General features: G+C 48.2%; 1 protein-coding gene and 1 long non-coding RNA gene across 3 annotated transcripts; one reads left to right on the top strand and one right to left on the bottom strand.

Annotated features, from left to right (window-relative positions):
- Positions 1–693: 693 nt before the first annotated feature.
- Positions 694–12,566, bottom strand: PPIH (peptidylprolyl isomerase H). Of its 2 annotated transcripts, none has more exons than XM_030018701.2 (10): positions 12,448–12,566; positions 11,891–11,955; positions 11,217–11,240; positions 10,678–10,722; positions 10,357–10,399; positions 8,229–8,321; positions 6,587–6,674; positions 5,762–5,802; positions 4,393–4,481; positions 694–2,337 (listed from the first exon to the last, which is right to left on the bottom strand). In XM_030018701.2, exons 1-9 carry the CDS (start codon positions 12,511–12,513, stop codon positions 4,413–4,415), a joined length of 534 nt encoding a protein of 177 aa, XP_029874561.1. In that variant the 5' UTR covers positions 12,514–12,566; the 3' UTR covers positions 694–2,337; positions 4,393–4,412. The 2 variants fall into 2 exon arrangements, with proteins under 2 accessions (XP_029874561.1, XP_029874559.1); XM_030018699.2 differs by lacking the exon at positions 694–2,337 and adding an exon at positions 2,548–2,769 and having other exon boundaries at positions 12,448–12,565.
- A 128-nt stretch (positions 12,567–12,694) lies between these two features.
- Positions 12,695–17,157, top strand: LOC115342428. The gene is made up of 3 exons (XR_003923752.1): positions 12,695–12,705; positions 15,764–15,766; positions 17,016–17,157. It is a non-coding gene; the product is annotated as an uncharacterized LOC115342428 (long non-coding RNA).
- The last annotated feature ends 6,064 nt before the right edge of the window (positions 17,158–23,221 follow it).

Raw genomic sequence — 23,221 nt, 5'->3', positions numbered from 1 at the left:
ATGTGATTTCTCCCACAGAAAAGGTCACCAGCAGCCACCAAGAAAGTCTCTGGGAGCTGACCCATCACTCCACCTTTGTGACCAACGTGTATCCCCTTGGGATCAGCCCTTACAGCATCACCCACAAGATACTGTCAGTTCCCCCATCCTAGTGTGAAAAAATAGAAGCCAGGGACCCAGTTTCCCACATCACACCATGGCCAGGTGAGGGGCTCAGAGGGGGCCAAGGTCAATCCACCACAACAACCAATGTGGGGTTACGGACCTAGCTCTTGTCAAGCTGTCTTGGTATCTTTTCCATGAGATCTCCAACTCCGCTAACAAAGGAGAGAGCTTTAAAACAATAATACAAGCCTGCAAGGGATCTGCATCCAGATTGTGACCTTGAAACCAGAATGATATCAAAATGGGATGATGCTCAGTAAGTCCATTGAAAAATAAAGTCTTAAAATGTAATGGTGAATAGGGAATCCACCATGCAAGAGACCTTAGCGGGAGAAAATTGGGGAGAAAACTTCAAATCTCAGTGCTGAAGCCTGTGAGGATGTCAGGGCCATGCACCTACAGAAGAAAACATGGGCCACCCAACAGCTAACAATGTCTTTTGGGGGAGCAACCCTGCAGGGCCCAGAGGCTAATCTGATCCTCAGATGAATCAAAAGGCAATCAGAAACACTGTCTCCAGAGGCTAATCTGATCCTCAGATGAATCAAAAGGCAATCAGAAACACTGTCTTCAGTTGCAGCATCCACAGTTGGAGGAAGACACTGGAGCTCAGAGAGAGAGAAGATCCATCATCTGCTCTACAGCAGGAGATTCCAGGACTTGCTACATACAACATAACTGAAAGGGGACTTCATCATGTGGGAATTAAACCCAAAAATGTGGTGTTTGAGAAAACTTTCAGCCTGCAGATAAGGAACAGCAAGATACATAAGCTGGAACTCTGTCAGCATCAAAGAGAAACGTAACAGGTTATAGTTAGCCATTGGAACAACTTTCAAAGAGGTTGTAATGGATTTGCTGCTGTTAATTAATTTGGGGAAGCTCTGTGACCCCTGCTACGCGGGAAGTCAGACTAGCTGATTGCACTGACATAAATAGATCAGGCCAAGAAAGTGCTGCTGAGCCTGGACCCAGAAATAAGCTGGTTTCCCTGGTGAAAAACTATGGTGAATTTGGGTACCCACAGCCAGAACTGCAAACCTCAGCACTGCAGCTGGCAGCCACAGCTCCCCTGAGCCGCCTGGAGCTAAGTTCCTGCCTAAACCCCGTAGGGAAGGGCCATCTGGACACATTCCCTGAGCAGGACCAGCAGCTGAGTTTCTTTTTGGTCGCCTTTATCTCACAGCTGTCACCCAGCTCCGGTTTTCTCCTCCCTATTGGGAATTTTCAACCCTCATCTCACAGGAGAAAGCCCTCTGCAAAGTCTTTTTTGGGGCTGGAGAGGAAAGGGACGGTGTCCTTTGTGTTTCTTTCATCACCTGACATTCTGCAGGTACAAGAAAGTGAGATGCCTCGGGCTGGAGAGAAGTGAGCACGAGTGTCCTCAGCAGCTGTGCAATCCCAGGAATGAAGACCTGGAAATCATGACAGCCAGAGCCTTCTTCAAGGACTTTAAACAGCCACGAGATAAAAAAGCACACCAAAGCACGCCTGCAGGATCTGTCCTCCAATACGTCAGTGCTTGGTATCTAGCACTGGTTAACACAAAAGCCAAGTGCACGGACTGCACCTCCCAGAGACAGCCCCACCCAATACACTCCTGCTGCCCAAGGAGTGATGGGACGTATCTGGATGGGATGAAATGCCTGCACGTGACAGAACAGACTTTGTCCCAACTCCTTTACATTTAATCTGCTGGATGAGAAAACTCACACTGTAGCCCAGCCCCCATGAGGGGTGCTTTCTTGTCCCCCAGCAGGTAGGTGAGCTTGCAACCTGCTTCTGGGAGAAAAAAGTCAGTTTTTCCACCAACCTGCAGCCTCAGCTGCACTCTTTGTAACCACGCAGGATAAGGAGCCCCCATTTCTCCTCCTACAGCATAATCATTCTCTGCTTCCTAGCCCAAAGCCCTGCTGCAACACCCTTGTAGCACTCTGGTAAATTCCTGTAACACCCATGGCACGTAACAACCTGATGACCTAGTGCTGTTATGTGCCAGGGGAGGTTTTACAAACATTTCTTTACAACACAACTCACCTCAGAGCCCAGCAAACTCATGCCGATGGAAGTCTGTGCCATACCAATTTCTTGTGCTTCAGTAAGGCTGCACATAGAAAGGTTCTGGAGATTCCCAAGATGACAGGAACCTCTCTGCCAGGCAGCCTTATTTACCTGCCAAGTAAAGGAGCTGGTGTAGCACGGCACTGCCATGCTCTGCCATGCTCCTTTCACCCCTTCTTTCCCATTTTGCAAATGCCCAGCAGCAGTGCCCCTCAATACCATGCACAGCAAAGGTTCCCTACTGAACCAGCTAGGGATAATGCACATTGCTGGAGATGCTATAGCCCTTCTCACCTGAAGAAGAATCTGTTCCCAAGCATGTTAACTGATGTGCACTGCACACATATTTAACAAAATTCTTTATTTACATTTCAAAATGTAAAAAAAAAAAAAAAAAAAAAAAAAGATGCCAATTATTAAATAATTTCAGGAGAATGTCAAGAGCGTGGATCTGGCCTGCAGAGAGGACTGGGGCAGTGGGGGAACTGGCTGGAGTTGGAACTGCATGGAGCCAGCACAGGCCTAAACACTGGTGAAGGAACACTGAAACGAAGAAGAAACAGGTCCAAAATGCTGGACAGCCATTCCCAACTCATCCTACAACAGCAAGACTGTGCAGTGACACCGGGGGCCGCTACAGTGATTTTCAAGTGAGTGCTACTTGCTGTATGCACTAGTTCATGTCAACCCTGAGCTAGAGAACTCAGGAGTCGTCCTGGGTCTCCATGCCAGGCATCTGTATCTAACTCTGAACTTAAAACCAACAGTGCCTGTTTCTCCTGGCTGATTTTAAAGGATCTTGACAAGTAAATGATTTAGCTGTCTGAAGCTGGGCAAGACAAATGCCGCTCTTGTCTACAGGCAGCCAAGCGGCAGCAGGGTGCAGAAAAGCAGTTCCTAAGACCTGGCTGGGAAGTAAGCAAAATGGCACCAGCCTCGTACCTAGAAATGAAAAGTTTCCAGTCCCAAGTTGGATGTTGGCCAGAGATCATGTATTCCAAATTGAAATGATCAACTCTGGGCTTGAGGACAACCCTAAGGGGACCCAACCCATCAGCACCTGTCTGCCCATCTGCAAGAAAGCCCATTAACAAGGTTGTCCCCATCTTCAAAAGACTATAAATGCCACCAGGAGTACCAGGGAAATGGAAGAATGATTACATTCCCTGTTGTCACTTCATCAAATAGGAGGAGCTCCCAAGAGTCTGAAGCGCTGCAGATCTGAAACACTATTATGGAAGCAGGGACGTGTCTTCGTGGCTAATGCCAGATGTCTTTGGAAATCATTTAATGGGGAAGGTCAAAAATTGTGGGGATTTGCTTTTGTCAGTGCTTGCCTGCTGAAATTTGAAAAATCAGCAACCAAAAGGCTAATACAGCAGATTTTTGACAAGCTGCAGCCTGACACATTGAAATCTAGACAGATTTGTTTAAATGCTTGTGTTTTTTATGGTGAAGTGGGCGGACAAATGGAAACAGAATACTGTACGTTAGCCTGAGCTCTGTCTCAAGCCTTTGGTTTAACCAAAATGAAGCCTGAATAATAGTAAATGCTGGAAACATCTCCCTTCAGATGAGGACAGTGGTATTTTTTCGAGTTAAGACTATGTAATGTTAATTCCTTGGCCCTTCAGTGGTGGCAGTCCTGCAGCTGTACTGTGCAAGGAGGCTCAAGTCCTCTCTTCCTCCTCTTTTCTTGATCCCTGCCTGCCCCACACACAGATACTCTGCTTTCTGTAGCAATAGGAGAGTTCACCAACCTGCAGGTCAAAGTGAAGCCCCCCACCCCCAGACTGCCGGGGTAATACCAGCTGGATTCCTGCTGCAGTTCCCTTTCATCCACTGGTTTCTAAAGCTGAGGCTTCAAGGTAGCCTAACCCCATCCAAGGCAGAGCTCCCACAACCCCATCTTCCCCCTGATTGCAGCTGCAAAATCTTATCCCTCTAGCACTGCCTTTGGTGTTTGTATAGCTCAGACGGAAGTCAGTTCAGGGAGTTGAGCTGGCAAAAAACTAACATTATTAGAGAAGCATTTTCTGGTGTTTCACTGAGCTGAGTCAGCTCTCTGCAGACTCAAATGAAAGTGAAAATAAGTCAGGAAAAAAGCAAGGAACAGAGCAGCCCAGAGTTCAGTTGCACTGGGTGCCTGTGAAGACTGAGACTTACCACATTTCCGTTTCATTGCTTTACATTTCCCCACACTGAGAGATCACAACTGGCAGCTTGGGTTTGTTATTTGGACCCGTAGGCACATTCTGGGGACAAACAAATACATAACGTTAAACCTTATAAAAGCACAACAAATCAAGTGAGTGACAGGTACTTGAAGACTGGTTAAGAGGTGTCTGTGCAACATCAGGAACAGGGAAATCTAGACACAGCTCTGAGCAGCATAGAAGCACCATCGCACATTTTGGCAGCGTTCAACTCCCTCTGTGTGCAGAGGTTTGGGATACAGACCACACCCTGATCCTTTGAATGGGAGGGAAAGAACAGAGGAAAAACCAGAGAGCTCCTCATGAGATACAGCAGGCATCATGTCACTTGAGGCTGCTCTGGCTTAAATTTTTAAAGTTCCTAATTACAGCTGCAACAAGCAAAGCAAACTTGTATTTGTACAGAGAGGGAATCTACACATGAGATAGCCACAAAGCAACCCTCATTCTGAATCTCTCATTCTGCTGGACTTCCTGATCTTTCATGAGTCTCTTAACTTAGTTCCTTTAACTTGCCCCTTACTGCAGTGATGCACAAAGCAGGCACACCACAACCCTTCCATCAGAGCTTTTGGTGAAGACAGCTAGCAACACATGGATTCTATCTTGCTGTACAGTTCCTTGCACGTGACCTTCTCTCAATACCTAACAGTTGTCAGCTCTGTCTGCACCCCACTTTTTGGATTCTCTGATGGCAGAGGCCCTTGTGCACATTATCCCATGCGTGTGCCATGAAGTTAGTGTCAGCTGTCTTGAACTCACTGCTATTTGTTAAATCTACTCATTACCCTGCCATGACACCCAGTCACAACGTTGGTAGCAACCACCACCCTTAAGCATATTTATCTTCAGCTTCTGGAAGCCCATCAGAAGATTAGTTTAATTTTTCTTATTAAACATGCCGATCATGGATCAGCAGAACTGATGATTTAGCATCCACTGAATAATCCCAGGCAATGGCACAGAAGTGATCTGCTTTACACTCTCGTCTGAGTTGCTGATGGAACAGCTTTTTAATTCAGCTTCCTGAACAAATGCAAAGCATTGCAAATAAAGCCACAAGAACACAATCCCCGCTCAAAGACTAACTAGCAACCATGAGAGCATAGCATTTCTAAAGTCAATCTATATGACAGCCTTTGCCTCAACAGATTTCCTGCTATTTTATAACGATGACAACCTATAATACCAGTTATCAGCACTGGTATTGCCTGGTATCCTGTAAACAGACAGCGGGAGAGAACAGAACAACCCTTGTTAATCCTCTACATGACTTTCCAAAGTGGACATTCAGAGAGAAACAGGCGAATTCAACTTACTTCAATTTTTCTCATGACCAACAGCCCATCAACAATTTTACCTAGAATGAGAAAATTTATCCACGTCAATATGGCCGTTTTTTACCTTTGCTCCCCCACACTCATCACAGGTATGTGCATTTTTGTTCCTCCTGGAAAGTCTTGTGCAGTACATAGCTACTGGGCACTTCAGGGTTTGTTACCAATCTCTAAACTGATAAAGGAAACAATCCCTCTTAAAACATTTTCCACATTAAGCGCATTTTCCCATCGCAGGGGTGGCACGTGTAGAAATCTAGGTGTCAAGACCTACCACCACCAGCTGTGCTAAAACACAGCATGAACAACTTCTCTATCAACACAACCTTTGTAATGATGCAAAAATGGCAATGAACAATATCAGTGTTACTTAAGAATCAGAGGAATTACTAAGTAGGACATCAGCTTCAAGGCTGGCATTGAAATCCTACAGCTTAAGTGGCAGTACATGAAAAGTTAGCAGATGTGGTTTCATAGAATTACTATCCAGAAACTCTGCTGAAAGCTCCGTCCTCTTTGACAGTGGAGAAGAAAGGTATCCCTTCACTCATCTGTCGCTTCTGCACTGGCACAAAGATTTATGTAGTAGCACGATACACCAAGCAAGGAACTGATCTAAAGCTAACGTGCAAAAAAAAATATGTTTCATTTCAACAGTGATCCATCTCAGTGTCTGACTGCACAGATACCTCCACTGGCACAAGTGAGGGGGGCAAGAACAAGCAGTCCGTGGCTGTTTATTCTAGCAGCTGCACCACAGGGAGTGTCTGTGAGCTGGTACGCCAGGCCTCTGCTGCAGGTACTCACCAAACACAACGTGTTTTCCATCCAACCAGTCACATTTGGAGCACGTAATGAAAAACTGACAGCCGTTGGTACTTGGACCACTGTTTGCCTGGGGGTTGAGAATGGCAAAGTACAAAAAGCGTACAATTTAAGACTTCCCAAAACTGAAGGCACACACATCTCACATAGGAAAGAGTTGTTGCTCTAGACCTAGCTTAGCTTATTTTTAGCTTATTGCTACACAAACCAAAGGAAGCAAGATACACATCTGCAGGAGAGTACCCTGTGCTGGGACGTGGCATGCCACCAAGTCTGATCATGCCAGCGTGCGCAAGAGCCAGGTCACCAACTTTTTATTATGCTTCTACGAATGCACATTCAGCACAAGAGTGTGCTGAAATCTGGGCTCTAGTGCATGCTCCTGAAAAAAGGCTGAACTTTTTGGTGATGAGTACTTACTGGCTGCAGTATTGTCCTGGGGAAAACTGAAAGCCAGGAACTGGGGCAGAAAAAAGCGCAGCTGATTTCTGCTATTTGGAAGGTTTCCTCAGAGTAAGTTAGGGGAGAATGTCTGTTCCGATGATCAGGATGAGAGAGGTGACGATCATACTGGCACAGGGCTCACAGGAGCAGTGTGATGCTGATGTGAAATCTAATTCACACCTCAGCACAACACCCAGGGCATTTGCGCTCTGCTAAGAAAACAGCTCTGCAACACTTAAGTCCATTTCAATTTTTCAAAGCTCTACTGACAATTGGGAGATACTAAAGCATGTGTCTCTGCTAACAGGTGAACTGGGCAAGTTTCGCAGCTGTAGGACTGCACAGGACACGGTCACATTGGATTTTTACTTATTGCTAGCCAGCTTTGGAAGGATCCAGCTGGGATGGATCGTGGTTCGGCCCAGCAGAGCAACTCCAGAGCCATGCCACTTTAACACAAGGCTAGCAATACCAGTGTGGATCCCTTCTCCCACACCAGGGTACACTAGCTGCTTAGCTGTGTCATGACACCTCTTTTTGGGCCATGTTTTGAACTGGATGAATAACTAATCCAAATGGTGAATGCCCTAAGCAAGTGGTTTTAAGAGCAGGGCAGCTGAAAGAGCTGGGGAAGAAGCAGCTGTGGATAGAACACTGAAGCACTGGCTCCACTTGATTTCTATTGCAAAAGTCAGTGTATTGTTCCTACCAGACAACATGCAATGGTTGCAGTTTTTCCTACAATGTTGAACAGGAAGCATATGTTATAAAAGATACCATGGTAACACCGCTATGGCTTTGAAACTCCCAAATCTCTTTGTTTCATCCTTGCTGAGGTCAGTGTTTGATAACAGTATCAGGGAAGAAGAAAACACCACCACTTGCCAGCGTATGAAAACTGTAAGAATCAAGCTATTCTGAAAGCTGACCAAACAAAGCCTGCCCCAGGACTCCAACAGGTAAAAAAGAAAGGATGCTGCAGGATCAGGACTTTTATGTTACTCAACACATTAATCCATGAAAAGTCTTCTGACTAGTAATTACAAGGCAGGTCTTTCAGACCTTGTATCCAATGGTGGAGATTTATGTTGTCCGGCAAGTAATTTATACACTTTGGAAAAGGGCACAGAGAAAGTACCAGAAGCTTTTTAGTCTTATAATGTCATTATTTTATACTCACCATAGAGAGCAGCCCAGGAGCAGAGTGTTTCAGCTTGAAGTTTTCATCTGCAAAAGGACCCCTATATATACTGGCTACTCCAGTGCCGTCTCCCTGTGCGATAGAGGTGCCCAGTCAGCCACAGCATTTGTTCTGTAGCAATTCAATTTAAAAATTAATTTTAAAATCCCCAAGCAAAAGGACAGGATTAAACTCAGCCCAAAATGGATGCTGTACTGCCATTTATATACACCAGCAGTGAACACATTCCATGTTTCATTTCTGAAGAGAAACAGTCACTGGTTTCTAACTACACAGTAAACTGTTTGCTATCCATATGTTGGCAGGAACCCACGGAGATGGTAAGGCTTAAGTCCAAGCCTCCCAGAGTGAGGTGGAGGCTATAGATTGCTTGGTACGGACCCACCTGGACTTGGCAGGGAAAAGGGAGGGGATGTAGAAGTATGAGCTGGTGTGACAAGGAAAGAAGTGGTTGTGTGGAAAAAAGTCGGCTGATGGTATGCTTACTTATTTCACCTTATTTTCTGTGACTTTACTGGAAACAGGGAAGTAATCTCTCTGTTCAGCTAGGACAGTTTCTAAAATACGGAGTTTCTAACTTTTGCTGTACTTTCTACCAAGTCAAGACATCTCGTACTTAACTACAAGCCTGAGCACTCAGATCTCAAGACACTTATAAATTCAAGCAGCATGGCCCATAACAGCTGCAGATTGCAAGTTTTGACTGCTCACAAGTTTATAACTTTGCAGAAGCCTGACGTGTAGTTCACATAAGACACGTTAACTTGTGAGACTGCTGGAAGGTCACCCTGCCCTTTGGTCCAGCATTGCAGAGACACTCCTGTGTAATGCCAAAAGGACCAAGCAGGGACCTTTCAATAGAATGGCCTTAAAGATGCTGCACTGGGGAACCCTTCAGGGAAAGCTGTAGAAGCAATGCAAACAGGTATCTCTGGCACGGTCAGTTAAATTCACTATTCTGACACTAATTTTTTCCCTTTCTGTGTTGATTTTCCCTTTCTTTGTCGCTTCAGCCCCATTTCTTCTGCCTTGCTGCAACCTGTCTCCCTTCATTGCCTTTCTACTTAACACATACATTCTTTATTAGGCCAAACTTAACAGGAAAATAAGATTTCAGTAATATACCATGTGCAGGTCCACATCTGTTGCTCTGCTTGCCTAGCCCTTGCTTCTTTTCCTCCTATTCTCTGTGGTTCACTTAAACTGTCGACTCTGAGACAGGAACATATACGCTTAGTGGCTGGTGTGACCATTCTTGCTCCCCAAGTGGCTTTGTAATAAGTGTCATTTATAAATTACAAATACTGGTGTAATCTGTAATGTTTGTTGAGCTTCAGTGGAAGTAATAAAGCCCACTGGGACATTTGAGCAGCATCACAATTAGCGACTACCTAAAAGTCTGGCGTGGCTGAGCCACCCTGCTGTGTGGTCAGTTCTCTCAGTGACTTTCATACAACCAAGTTTTATAAGTTTGGTATTAAAAAAGCTTTATCACCCGCGTCATATTTTCAAACACTTCCAGAAATGAAATAATTCTACTGGGTCCTAGGACAGTGAAGAGACCCTGTGGTCCTCCAGCCTTCCCCATACACTTGGCTTATCCCCAAGTCAGAGCATGACCACCACTGCAGGCACAAAGTCTTTTCTACTTTGAGACAACTCAATAACAAAAAGTTAGTTTTGATTTAAACTCTCTCTTACACTAGATACTTGGTTCTGTACTTAGGGTTTCTCTCCACAAAGCTAATAGAAATTCGCAGGGTTTCCTGTTTGGGGGAACAGGAGAAGGGGGAAGGACAAAAGTGTAAAAAAAAAACAAAAAAAACCAAACAAATCTTTGCAAGTTTGAAAAGCCTCTAGCTGTACTGCCATGGTTTTTTTAGACAGGAAATATTTTGGGAAGGAGCAGGTACATTCACCCAAGACTCCAGATTTATTTTCAAGTACATTACAGTCTGTTGCAGTAAGATGGCAGCAATGCTATGAGGAAACCTCCAGTTACTACTGGGTACCTCAGAACAGATCCCACAAATCAGCACAGGCCCTTGGAAACAGTTGCATAATATACCACGTAGGAAAAATACAAAAAGAATAGAGAAGTACATACGTTTACAAAGTCACCTCCTTGGATCATGAAATCCTTTATTACCCTAAAGAAGTAAAACAACTCTTAGTTCTCCATAGACAAATGCCTCAAGAAGCTTAATCTGTGTGATCTCTGACCTGGCACAACAGGAACGGGGGATCCCTCCCAGCAACCCCAACATACACATCTGACAGCACCCCCAAATCCCCCAAAGCTAAAGAAGGATGACATTAGCCGCGACCTACAAATGCCTCCCAGACCTAAAATGCCTAGAGGCAGGTCTCAAAACCACATCTAGCTCAGCCTGCTACTTAAGCGCCTAAACAAAAGCAGATGAATTACCTGTGGAAAGTGCTTCCTTTATAACCTATAGGGACACCATCTTTCCTGCAAGGAAATAAAAAGGAAAATCATTGCAACTTACTGGATATCCCAACACAAAACCCTCCCAGGAATTCAGAGTCTCAAAGCATTGCCCTATACGTTAGTAACTGCCTTGATATACAATCGAGTGCTGCAGCCTGGCTCTCAGCTGGCGCTATCAAGAGGCAAAGGGAAACCACAAGTGGGCTCTGCACATTAAATGACATGGTGCCCTACAACATCCATACCATCAGCTTTACAGGATCCCACTGCAATTTGTATCATGAGCAGGTGGACTTTTTAGAACAACCTGAGTGTGAACAAAGTCATGCCCAAAAGAGAAAGTCTGCCATCTCTGTGACTGGCTGAGCCCGTCACAATTTTATCACAGCAGATTTCTGTAACTCTTTCATTTTGTACTGGTATAGTAAGAAAAACTTCCAAGTGAGCCTTCCTCCTACTCACCCAGCCCTGTTTGTCTGAGTAGGCTGCTTAAAAGGACGCTATAACCCACTTACCTGAATTCACCTGTACAAAACTGCCTGGAAAACAAAAAAGAAAGCAGAGTGTGAAGCAGATCTGAACTCTGAGGACACAGAGGGCTGCGTTCAGCAAACAGGCACTGACTGTTGTGCAGGACCCTCCTTATTGCATCAGGGGTATCCCCAGTGAAATGGGAACAGGCAGTAACTCCTCCCCACTTCCATTTCAAAACAGACTTCTGCGCTTTCTGCAGTTGAGGAGGTCAGATATCTAACATCGAGGTTGTAAGAGATGGTGAATGTGGGCCAGGCAATGTATTTCAGAGAACAGGGTATATCCATCTCTCCCGTGGAAGCAGGATGTCCAAGCGGTACATCCTTCAGTCAGCGGCAAGAGAACTGGGTGGCGAGGAGAACTCTACCATGATGTTAAGGTACTGCCTTTTGTAAGTGCACTGAGTGTATCAGAAGCTCCACAGAGGGAGCAGGGAGGGACCGGAGTCCTTCACCTTCCAGCCAGATGGGCTGCCCCAGGGGATCAGGATGCTGCACGGTCACATATCTCTGGGAACAGCGAGAGGAACAAAGCAGGTGCAGAGCCTTGCTGGGGGGCAGGTGGTAGCCACCCTGCCGCCAGAGACGCTCCTGCAGCAAATAACCTTCGCAGCCCAGGTCCAGGCTGAGCTGCAGGAACACCGGCTGCTCCTTACCTGAAGTTCTCTGCCGTTTTGGGTACAACGTCGGCAAACAGCTCAATCTTCATGCGGCCGACCTCCTGGGGAGACGGTGGCCAGATGAGCTTCCCCACACACACCAGCCTCCCCACCTCCGCGCCCACGGAACTCCCACAAATTCAACCTCCTGCTGCCCCCCCCCCATCAGTGCAAGCCCTCTCCTGATGCACCTCTACACCCCTCCCCGCAAAGCTGCCACAAGCCCTTCCCGGTGCCCCCCCATAACCCTACAGCTCCCCTGCAACTCCCTCCCGCTGCACCCCTCCAGGCGCTTTCAGTTGCACCCCTGCAAACCCCACAACGCACCCCTGAACCCCCCCCTCCCCAAGGTACCCCCGCCATCCCCCACTGCGCTCCTACACCCCAATTAACCCCTGCAAGCCCCCTTCCCCCCCCCCACCCCGCTCCGTGCACCCCTGGGTCATCCCCTATCCTCCCCCCCACTCAGTGCTCCCCTGCAAGCCCCCCCCCGGTGCAGCGGCCGCGGCCAGGGCCGGGGCCGGGGCCGGGGCCGGGGCCGCGCCGTCACCCACCTGCCCGCCGATAGTAACATCGAAAAAGACCACCGGGTTGTTGGGGTTGGATGCCAGCACCGCCATTGCGGTCGCCTCTCCCGGAAGCGGAAGTGGCAGCGGAAGCGGCAGCGAGGGGCGGGGCCGAGGACCCCTGGGAGCCGGCCGAGGCGGGCGGCGCAGGCGCAGGGCCGGCGCTGCGGGGAGCCGATGGCCCGAGAGCGTTTCGTGAGCGGGCCCAGCCGTCCCCGGAGTCAGCCCCGCCACGGTTACTGACCTGTGACGCCACACCGCGCCGGGAGGGCGTCAGAGACGCGCCAGAGGGGTTTAGGACATCGGCGTTCTCGTGGCTGTCCTTTATCCCTCACGGACAGGTCTGAGCTTCCCGCAAGCAAATTCCTTATTTCCAGGGCCCTCCCGTCCAAGATGGTTCCCCTTTCCTGGGAAGCCCGGCAGGGCTGTGCTTCAGCAGGGCGCGGGGGCCGGTTTTCAAGCACTCCCCCTCCTTCATTTGTGCAGACGTGTCGCAGTGCAGAGGGTAGATACGAAATCTCCGACGTCCGATTTGAGATTTTCATGGGCTCTGGCAAGTGGCACCCGAGGAGAAGGTGTTGACGCCGTTGTGTTAAAGGTTAAAGAAGTTTGGCAGAAAATAAACCACCTTGCATTCCAGCTTATCCTCAAGATGTCAGAGGGGCTGGGGGAGGCTAGGTTTAACTTCTGAGTGGCGTCCAATTCAACGCTATAAGTCCGGTTGCATTCAATATGCTGAACTATCACGATGACGGATGCACTTAATAGCGTACTGAACTCTCAGCTTAGCCACACAAGAATTACCGGACTTAGAGAGTTTAGTTGCGTCAATGAACTATCATGACTAGATTAATGAGCAGCACAGTTTATTAAAGCAACAGTACAGGTTCTTTTGGATTGCCGGTGATAAATACACTGTCTGCAAAGCACGTGCAAATAACAATACAGTCGACTACAAGCACGCTAAATTATGGGAAAACTCTATACAGGGAAGCACTCGGTATAACCGAGGGCTTGAATCTTACCCAACAGGTGATCCTATGGGTGGGAAGAGAGGTTCAGCCTGTCGACTGATCCCAGAAGTCAGCGATGTCCTCCTGACTTGTCTATGATGGTGTCTTCCCTAACATTCCTCCTCTCTTAAGCCCTTTTATATTTTCTTACTTTTTAGGTGGAGCTTGAGTGACTCTAGTTAGACATACCTTTACTTTGATTTGTATAAAGTTCTCTCACTTTACTTTTAAAGGTATATGCTAGAGAAATCCAGAGCGCATGCTCAGTGAGGGGTGGCTACACCTCAGAGGCAGGTAGGTTTTGGGATGGAGGTGTGTTTTGGTATTGTAATGAGATTATAATGAGCAAAGTTCATCCAGAGAACATGATTTAGTGTGTCACTACTCCAGAACTGGGCACTTATGATATAAACCAGAAGTAAGGCCATAGTGTTGACAGAACCCCCACTGTTTCACCTCCTTGCTTCAGTGGATTCAATGCAGGGACCTTCCATTCTTGTTCCAGTAGTTCCAGTTCCCGATCCCTGCAGTGATATCACAGAGCCTGGCCGCGGTGTCTCCACTCCGCTCCACCCTCCATGTTGTTTCTCTTAGAGTCAGCATACCAAGCTCCCCTGGTGCTGCTAACACCTAAGGTTGCAGGTTATGTTGCTTAGGGCATTATTATGGAACAGATTTCTTGCATATCCACTGCATTCCACCCTGGAGGTTTACCTTCCCTTAAGTGGGGGGACATATCAGTAAGTCACCGCCAGCAATCATTCCACAGACACGCATCAAGGCGACCATGAAAGTCACGTGGCTCTTGACCGAAGGCAAGGACTTTGAATTTTTAGTCAAGAACATCACCATCCTGGTGTGCCAAGGAAGGAGAGTGGTCTTGAGGTTCTTTGAGGAGCTGCTCCTAGATGTGGATAAGATGGGGATCCTGGCTGATGTTTTTCTCCGTGTACGTCTGGCACATTTTCAGTGCTCCCTCTAACTCCTTTGCAGGCAGGTCAAAGCCATGGCCTTGGGCAGGTTTTCCTTGGTACGTGTGGCTGGGCCTGCCCTTCTCCTTCCAGAAAGCCATGCCTGAGGGCCAAGCTTGTCATATCTATCCAGAAAGGTGCAAGGGTGGGTCCAGACTCACCAGAAAGGCACATCCAGGGGTCTGGAGACGCCCTGAAACACATACCCTGTGAGAATGGGACACCCTGAAGTACACATCAAGCTGTTTGGGGTGCCCCGAAAGGCACACCCAGGGGTCTGGGGTAGCCAAAAGCACAGCGAGGGCTCTGAGGATGCACTAAAACACAGAAAGTGAAGTTCATGCAATGCTGACATGCACACTGTGGGGATGAGCCAAAAGACACATCCAGGGGTCTGCGACACAGAAAATAACATCGAGAGATGCCGTTCCCCCTGAAAGGCACACCTAGCCAGAGTCCAAACATTTTCTTTTTTCCCCCACGTAATACAATATGACCCTTTTCATCGTGGCTTTTCCATCCCACATCCCTTTCTGGCATCTGGTCAGCATGAGGTGGGCACCTTCAAGACAGCATCCTTCTCAAAAGACTACACCTTGGGCTCTCCTATCATGCAGGCCTGTTTTTGTTCCTCCTTACTGACCTTGAAGGAACGAAACTAATCAGGCCTGTCTGGAAGATGCTGTAGTTAGTTTTCTTTTAACGGTTTCCTGTAGCCATCTCCTCTCCCTGCGTGTATGGTGGAAAAGAGGAGCTTAATTTCTGCTGCTGTTATCCTCCTAACTTGGCCTAGACACACTTGAAAGGGCAGAGGGGACAGAACAGGAGCCCGTGAGGCAAAAATAATCTATTCAGCTGCCATTACGACGGTGCCTCTTCAGTTTGAGTTTACACTGGGAGGAGGGGAAGAGCCCAGAGTCCCCACTGCCTTCTAGGAAAGCTCCTACACAGATTGCTTGGAAGCCTGAGAAGCAATCCATCTGGATGCCTCAGAAGTCTATGTTCCTAAGTGCAACGGGGTACTGTCACGCTTGGGAAACAACTTTGTGCCAGTATGCACAACGGTCGTTCTTGCATGCTCCTGCATTTGTCACAGGGCTAATGAGGAGCTAGCAGAAGCCAGTGCTAAGAGCCCTCAGCAGCAGTGGCGCACACTCTTCAGTCGCAAGGCAAAGAGTCTGAGCCAGACCAGGGGACAGAGCGGAAACCCATCGGGCTCAGGTAAGCAGCGGCAGGCTAGATTCTCCAACAGTCAGGTGGGTTAGGGCTTATGGTTGGGTTTTGCCTGTGATACTGAAATAGCAGAAGTCTTTCAGAAAGCTAGTTGCCTGACAGTCAAACATGGAAAATCTTGCTTCTTCCTTTGCCTGTGTCACTTTCATCCATTGTTTCCTCTGACGGGCTTAAATCTCTCCAGATCTTTACAGTGTCCTGTCACAGTAGAGAGTTGTCCATGGACTTCCTGGGGTAGGTCTGCTGTAGAACTAATGTCGGATCTTACTTTTTCTCTCCCAGTCACTGGGGAACAGGAAACCAGATCTGCTGGGGATTCTCCCCGGGCACCTCCTGCTCTTCCACCACACGTAAATGAGGTCCAGGATCCCCCTTCCAGGGCAACACAGCCTCAGCGCGATGCTCTGTGGAAGAGTTATTAAGCTGGTAGAAAACACTTCTGAGAGTTTGTTCAAATTCTTTGTCTACCACGATCCTCCCGTGTTTTCCCATCACTGTCCCTCAGCCGGCCACAGTTGCCTGAGCATGGCCGTCCCCTCTGCCCGCAGCCTGCTGCCGGGCTGGGGGTGTCTGGGGGAGGCCCAGTCCCAGTCCCGGGGTGAGGTGGGGGTCCCTGGGGGCCAGGGGTGTTTGGGGGAGGCAAGGGCTTGAGAGGCATGCTTGCTTTCAAAAAAAAACAAGCATCTTTTCCCTGGGTTGCAATATAAACTGAGTGGATTACAGTTACACTTTCGAGCCATACATTTGATTTTCACAGAGACTTTATAATGACAGAAAAGCATCTGCCATTGAGCATTTTAATGGCATGATCTGAACAGAGATGTGGAGGTATTGTACAGAACACAACACTTTTTGCTACGTTATTTTCTGTCAGAGTTCATAAAGAGCAATAACCTGAGTTTCCACAGCACTACCGGAGCCAGGCCTGCAGATGTGAATGCTTCAAACTTATCAAAGGTTTAGAAAAGTGTATATGATGATGCTTTTAAAGACTGTGCACTTCTGCTCAAAAAGGGAGACTGTGTCAGGTTGTCCAGAATGAAAGAGAGATTTGAGAAAGGTTATCAACAAATGTTCACAAACAAAATGTTCATAGTAGCTGAAATTGTGAGAAGAGGACGGGTATCTGTGTACTGCTTAATGATCATGAAGCAACTGAGGGGCTGTTTTATCCTGAAGAACTTCAGAAAGTGAACCCTGACAAGGGCAGACTCTACAAAAGGGACATCATTGCTCCAACAGGGAAAGGAAGAAACAAACAGGGCTGGCCACAGAAATTTAACAGTTGGGTAGAAGCCACCCAAGTCCAGGCTTTGCAGTGGAGCAGGGGAGAAAAGAGTCACAGACATTGAGCTGTTGACCACTACTCTCTGGATGCAACCATTCAGCCAATTCCTTATCCAAAAGAAGGGTGCCAGGTGTGGCTTTCTACATCATGCTACCCAGCAATGCCAGAACATTTCCACAAAAAAAAAAAAAAAAAAAAATTTAAAATGGTTGAACTTGACTACACTTGACCAGGGAGGCCCCTGGATCTCTCCGGTAATAAGAGGTGGAGCTGGTGGAAAAACAGGACCCACAGTGCTGGAATGGCATCAGCAAAGACACCATGTCTGAAATAACACTGCAGAGAAAGACAGGGCAGTCTGCTTTGCAGAAAGGCTATTATCTGTCCCTCTCCACATTGATGGAATGTATGAATCATCTTCTTAACCCCCACAACAACGCTGCAGCTGTCAACTTCCCAGCCGTGGCAAGGAAAACAGAGCTCGAAAACGTTGAAAAGCCTTATGCTTTTTCTATGACTGGGGATCTGGCACATATTTTGTGGGGTTCTCTGGAGGGTTTAACTGTGCCTCTACACAGATCTGGGGTATAGCACCAGTTTTTGGGGGATTATGCAGTTCTTTTATTGTGCTGTGTTCTGACTGGTGGTAATAACAAGATCCTGACAGTGATAAGCCACACTACTTGCTGGTAAACTGCCAGCACATTGACATGACCAGCATTAAAATAAACACTGACCAGAACAAGCATGTCTCATTTAGCTTTGGAAAAGGACATTGTGAAGCTGTATCTTCAGCCCTGGAAGCCTCTGATATTTTAAAAAACCACACCAAAACGGGGGCAGTAAAAAATTACGGGGACCTGTCCTTGAACATGAATACAGAGCCCAGGCCAGCAATGGTCTTGCCACAATTTATGGTGCAGTTGTCAGAGGCATAGTCCATGGCCTGTTTAGGAAAGCTCTTTTGAAAAGAAGTTTGGAAATTGTTAAGTCACATGTTAAAAGCACCGCCCAAGATATTGCAAAAAAAGTGCTTCCAAGGTTGTCATGGACAACTTGGAAATGCTGTCAAATCAGGAGCACTAGGGACTTGCTTATATTCAAAGAAAAAGCCTTAAAATAAAAAGCCGTGTCAAGCCCCTGGAGGGAAGGTCCACCCCAACCCTTGGAGAACAAAAAGGAACAAGAGAACAGTTGGACCAGGACAAGAAGAAGAAGAAAAAGAACAGCAATTCAGGCTCCACCGTGCAAAAGAGACAAAAAAAACCTGATAAAGAGGACCCCTTATACTAGAAAAGGAAATATATTCTAAAAGGGATGGTTTTCATTCATGACTGCTCAGAAGAACGTACCAAATACGAGCTGGATTTGTTTGAAGTGTCCCCAACACAGACCAGCCTTGAAAAAGCCAGGTTACTGAGGTGCCTCCACTTTCCACTATTGCAGAGGCTGCACCTCTGGATTTTTCACAGCTGGGAATGGGGAAGGTTACATAGATCTGAACACCCTGCCATACCTTTACAAGACTGTAAAATCTGACGGGTCCAACCTCTGAGACGGTGAAGCCGTGGGTCTTGCGATTTATCCACTGATAAGCTTTTGTTGAATGGTGCAGAAATAAAAATCAAGCTAATGTGCACCAAAGACAGATTTGTGTGATGACCTTCCCGGCAGCAGGATCTTGCAAGCTGGTTATTACCTCTGTCTCACGTGTGTGTGAAGATGGCGGTGGTGCCTGGAGTGCATGTGGGGCACATCGAGGCATTACAGCCAATGCTAAATACCCCGTGGACCAGGTGTGCATAAAAGTATTCAGCACACTGCCTGGCAGTCCAAATTTGGCAGGAAAATTTGTTTCTGGGATAGCTACCCAAACTTGTTATTGTGTTTGTAGATAATGACACTTTTAGCATCACTTACACTAAGAACACTTCCAACTTTGAACATTATGATATAAAGTTTGTGTCCCTCAGTGTGCAAGATGATCATATGCTACTGAAACTGATGCAGCCTGATTTTGAGAATGGCTGCTGTGCGAGAGAACACATGCAGCTCATTCAGACAATGGACAGCCGTGTGAAGGACCATTCCCTGCTGCTTGAAGAGTTCACCTGTGGCTGTTAATTGTCTCCCTGTAATCTTTCTTCAGGCAGAGAATGTACTCATCACTGTTCTCCCATTAAAAGAGGAGACATAAGAGCAGAAGCATGCTTTGCAGGGACCGTGATCACCACCGTTAATATGATAGTGTAGGGTGCATTTAAAAAATGTGATAGAAATAAACTGGCTCTTCAACTATATGTGAGGATGGACACCGAACACCTCTCAGTTTCCTTCAGCAGACCCCCTACACCAAGGAAGCATTTATTTGCATTTACCTGAGCGGCTGGCTCCTTAGGGCCTGTGTTTCTCCAAGACTAGCAAAATGGCTTGTGATTATGCATTCACATAACCAGTCTGGAGAGCACTGGCTAGTTATTTTCCCCGCAGATCAGAACGGCACAGAGTTTTTTTGACAGGTGTGGTCAAAAAACTGTATGAGTGTGCTTTTTTGTGATCCCCAGACCCCTGGGTGTGCCTTTCAGTGCCCCCCAGTGCAATCTGCATGCACCCCACGAGTGCTCAGATGCTTCGCCTTCCCCTGCCAGCACTCAGAAAGCCTCGGCTGCCCTCCGAGGGCACTGCCGTGCCATTCATTCCCCTCTGGGAGCACTCAGAGCTCCTCTAATCCCCACAGCATCCATTCATGTCTCCTCTACGACCCTGGCTGCAAGCTTTGAGCCTCCTCTTTCCCCTTAGTCCATGGGCACATCCCCTTCAGTCCTATCCACAGCATTCAGGTGCCCTCCCTTCCCCTCCAGGCACGCTTAGATCTCCTCCTCAATTCCCATCCCCGGGTGCTCAGATGCCTTCCATCCACCTTGCTGGGCACTGCCCTCCCTTCCTCTCCCTTCCTGCACACCCACATCTCCTCACCTCCCCTCCAAGCTGCTCAGCTCCCACTTTGGGCAAGACTGGGCTGAGCTGCATATGCACGGTCACTCCGAGGGATGCTGGGGACAGACAGCACCGTGCATGCAGGTTGTTTTTGTGCAAGGATGAGCCAGCACACAGGATCGTTAACTGCCCGTCCTTCCCAAAGCCCTGCCAATGAATATCCTGCCAGGCATGTGTCGGTGATTCCAACTGGGAGCAGGCCCCCAGCATCTCTTAATTGGTATCTCCAAGAGGAATACAGCGCTGCCAGGATGTCCTTGTGCTTTTCTTTGAGGTCTCAGTGCTCCATCACACAAAGCTAAAGGAGAAACCAAAAGCTGTTCAGTTGGAGGTAGAGAGGGCAAGGCAGAGACCTCCTGCCCACCTCCTGCAGGGCCTGGTCCTGGAGGCTTTCTGTGGTCTCCAAGACACCCCATGCCCCACGGGGCCGAGACCTGGCAGCAGACAGGTAAGGCCCTCCAGGCAAGGTGTCTGGGTGTGGATGCCCTGGCAGAGGGCATGATAGGCTTTCAGCAGACTCACATCACCTTGCAGCACAACGACCCTTCAACCAACCCTCCTCCCCCACCACCAGCTCCCCATTCAGCAGCAAACAGCCTGCCCTTGGGGCACCCTGTCCCCACGCAAACTGCTGCCCCTGTCAAGGGGGAGATGGAGGCAAACCCCAGCTGTGACTCAAGGGGAAAGCACAAGTTTGAAGGTGTCTTCTTACCAGACTGTGACCTGGTCTCATAGCCAAGCTTGGTCCCCACCAGAACTGGCTTGTCCAGGTGGAACATGGGTCTCTGGAGCTTGAAACTCGCCTTGTTCCCATTACAGAAGTACTTGTCCCTGATGTACACAGTGACTGGCTGCAAATATGAGCGAGAAAAAAACCAGAAGTTGGAGTTTTTCCAATGAGAGAACAGTGTGAAGATTTGTCTGGGCGTGCTAAGGCTTAACTGTCGGCCTGTCCACCCCTGTGGTCCTCAGGGACTACATAGGGCATGTTGGAAAGCTTTGGAGAAGAGCCTTGCCCTCCAGATTGCTCCCTTCTCTCTCCTCTTCCCAGGGCATGCAAGGTGAAGGACAAGCAGGACACAGCACCTGGAACATGAGAAGGTCCAGGGAGGGACAACCCCTGGGAAAAGCCCTGAACACTGCCCCAGGGTCTCTGACTGGTCATTACACCCTGCCAGCAAGGCTAGGGAAGACTCCAAAGAAGAAAGCCCATGCTCTTCTTCATCTTCAGCTTTGCTTTTCCTCTCCATTCACGCAGAAGTTGCTCTCCAGCAAAGCTGTCCACTGCAGTATTCTGCTGGGGCGTTTTTTCTGCTTTCTAAGCTGGGGGAGGAATAAAGGGCAGGGAGAGGGGTCAGGACACATCAGAGTCTGAGGGAGGACAAGGAAAGCAGCCTCACCTTGTTCACCAGCAGCTCACGGTGACAGCACTCCAACACGCTATCCCAGATGTCTGTGATCTCTGGGGAAGAAGGACGGTCCATGCTCGCGGTCAGTAAGCTCCCCACCTCGCCAAGCCAGCAGATGCAGGCATCATCCTACACCACCACCTCCCCCCTGAAATCACCCGTGCAGGAATTGGCCTGCAGAGCTGAGTTTTAACCATGTCCCCATGAGAAGAATTCCCTGACGGGGACAGAGGTCTGCTTGAAATAGAGACGTGAGAAGGCTTTGCACAAGGATGTCCTCCTATCCACAACTGGAAGGCATCTCCGAATGCACAGTGGTCTGTCTTGAGCATGGGACCTTCTGGCAGCACTTACCCTTTGTGAAAGCCACCAGGTGTGGGGACAGCACATGGAGGAAGGCAGAGGAGAACCACTCCACGGTTGCAGCTTCTCCTGGCCGACCTCATTCACTCCTCCTCCATGCCTGGGCTCATCCCTGACTCACAGGGAAGTGCAGGTTGGGGTGCTGTGGGGACATAAGGTGTCCTGGTGAGGTGGGGTGTCCCACTGCAACCACAGCTCATGTCAGAGGGGCTGCAGGGACCACCTCCAGCCCCTCAGGCACCCTGCCAGGCTTCACCCTACAAGGGGAAGGGGGCATTTTGGGGGGCTTCCCCCATCCATCCACTGCCCTCTTCACAGGGAGACCCAAAGAGTCACGGACAACCACCATTGAACGTCACCTGAGCAGACACAAACGCGGTGCCAGAGAAACAAGATTAGAAGACTTGAAGGTTGAAAAAAGTCAAGTTGAAAATAAAAAAAAAAAAACTCTCGAAGATAATTTAAGTTTCAGGAGTCCTTGCTCAAAAGTTGCACAAGCAGAGAACCTCTAGATGAAGAGGACCACATGCCTTGGGAAAAGATTGCTCAAAATTGTTTTGAGATGGGTATGAAAAGTAGCCTGAGTGGAGAGCAAGAAGACAAATTCCAACCAAATATCTTTAACACTGGATCTCAGCACAGATACAAAACAGCATGGCAGATTGGAAAACAGTTTTTCTTGGAACTGCAGTTGGAGCCAAGTAGGCTTTGTATAAACCTTACCTGATGTGTGCTCAGATCCTCTTCATTCTCCTGAGAGATTCTCTGCTCCCTCACTTGCTCTCTTCCTGTTGGGGACCGCTCTTATCCCCACTGTGGCCCCCTGTGCCAGTTCAGATCCTCTCTGTCCCCCTCCAGGCACACTTGGATGGCCTCCAGGCTGATTCATTATTTTTCAGGACTTCTCCCATTCCTCCTCCAAGCACTCAGATTTCCTCAGTTCCCCCTCATGCAAACTGTGATTCCTCCCATGTCCTCCTGAGTATGCACAGATCTTCCATTCCCACTCACGTGCGTTCAGATCCCTTCTCTTCACCACAGCTCACACTCTGATCCTTTCTGATTCCCTCTTTGCATACACAGATTCCCCTCTACACCCCTGTTCTGCATGATCTGATGCCTTCCACTCCCATCCAAGCATCCTCCTAGACCCTCCATCACTGTCCATGAGCATTCACAAGATCTACCCTCTTTCCTTCTCTGGATGTTCAGATCCCCTCCTTTCTCCTGCTCCTATTCCATTTCCCTCGTCCCCTCCATCTCCATCTGCCTTCTGGTCCCTTTACCCATCATCCTCGCTCCCAGACCCCCTCCTTTTCTCCCCATCTTCCTTCTCTACATGTTCTCATCCCCTCCCCTCAGTACTCAGATACCCTCCGTTCCCCTCCACAGACTTGCATGAAGCAAAATGGAAGAACATGCAAAAAGGGGAACAACCGGCATCTGAGCACAGATCGAGAGGAATAGAGAAAAAGTGGGCACACGGTG

This window comes from Aquila chrysaetos, chromosome 6 (genome assembly GCF_900496995.4).
Source record: "Aquila chrysaetos chrysaetos chromosome 6, bAquChr1.4, whole genome shotgun sequence".
Taxonomy (NCBI): Eukaryota; Metazoa; Chordata; class Aves; order Accipitriformes; family Accipitridae; genus Aquila; species Aquila chrysaetos.
This window is presented reverse-complemented; position numbering and strand designations above follow the sequence as displayed.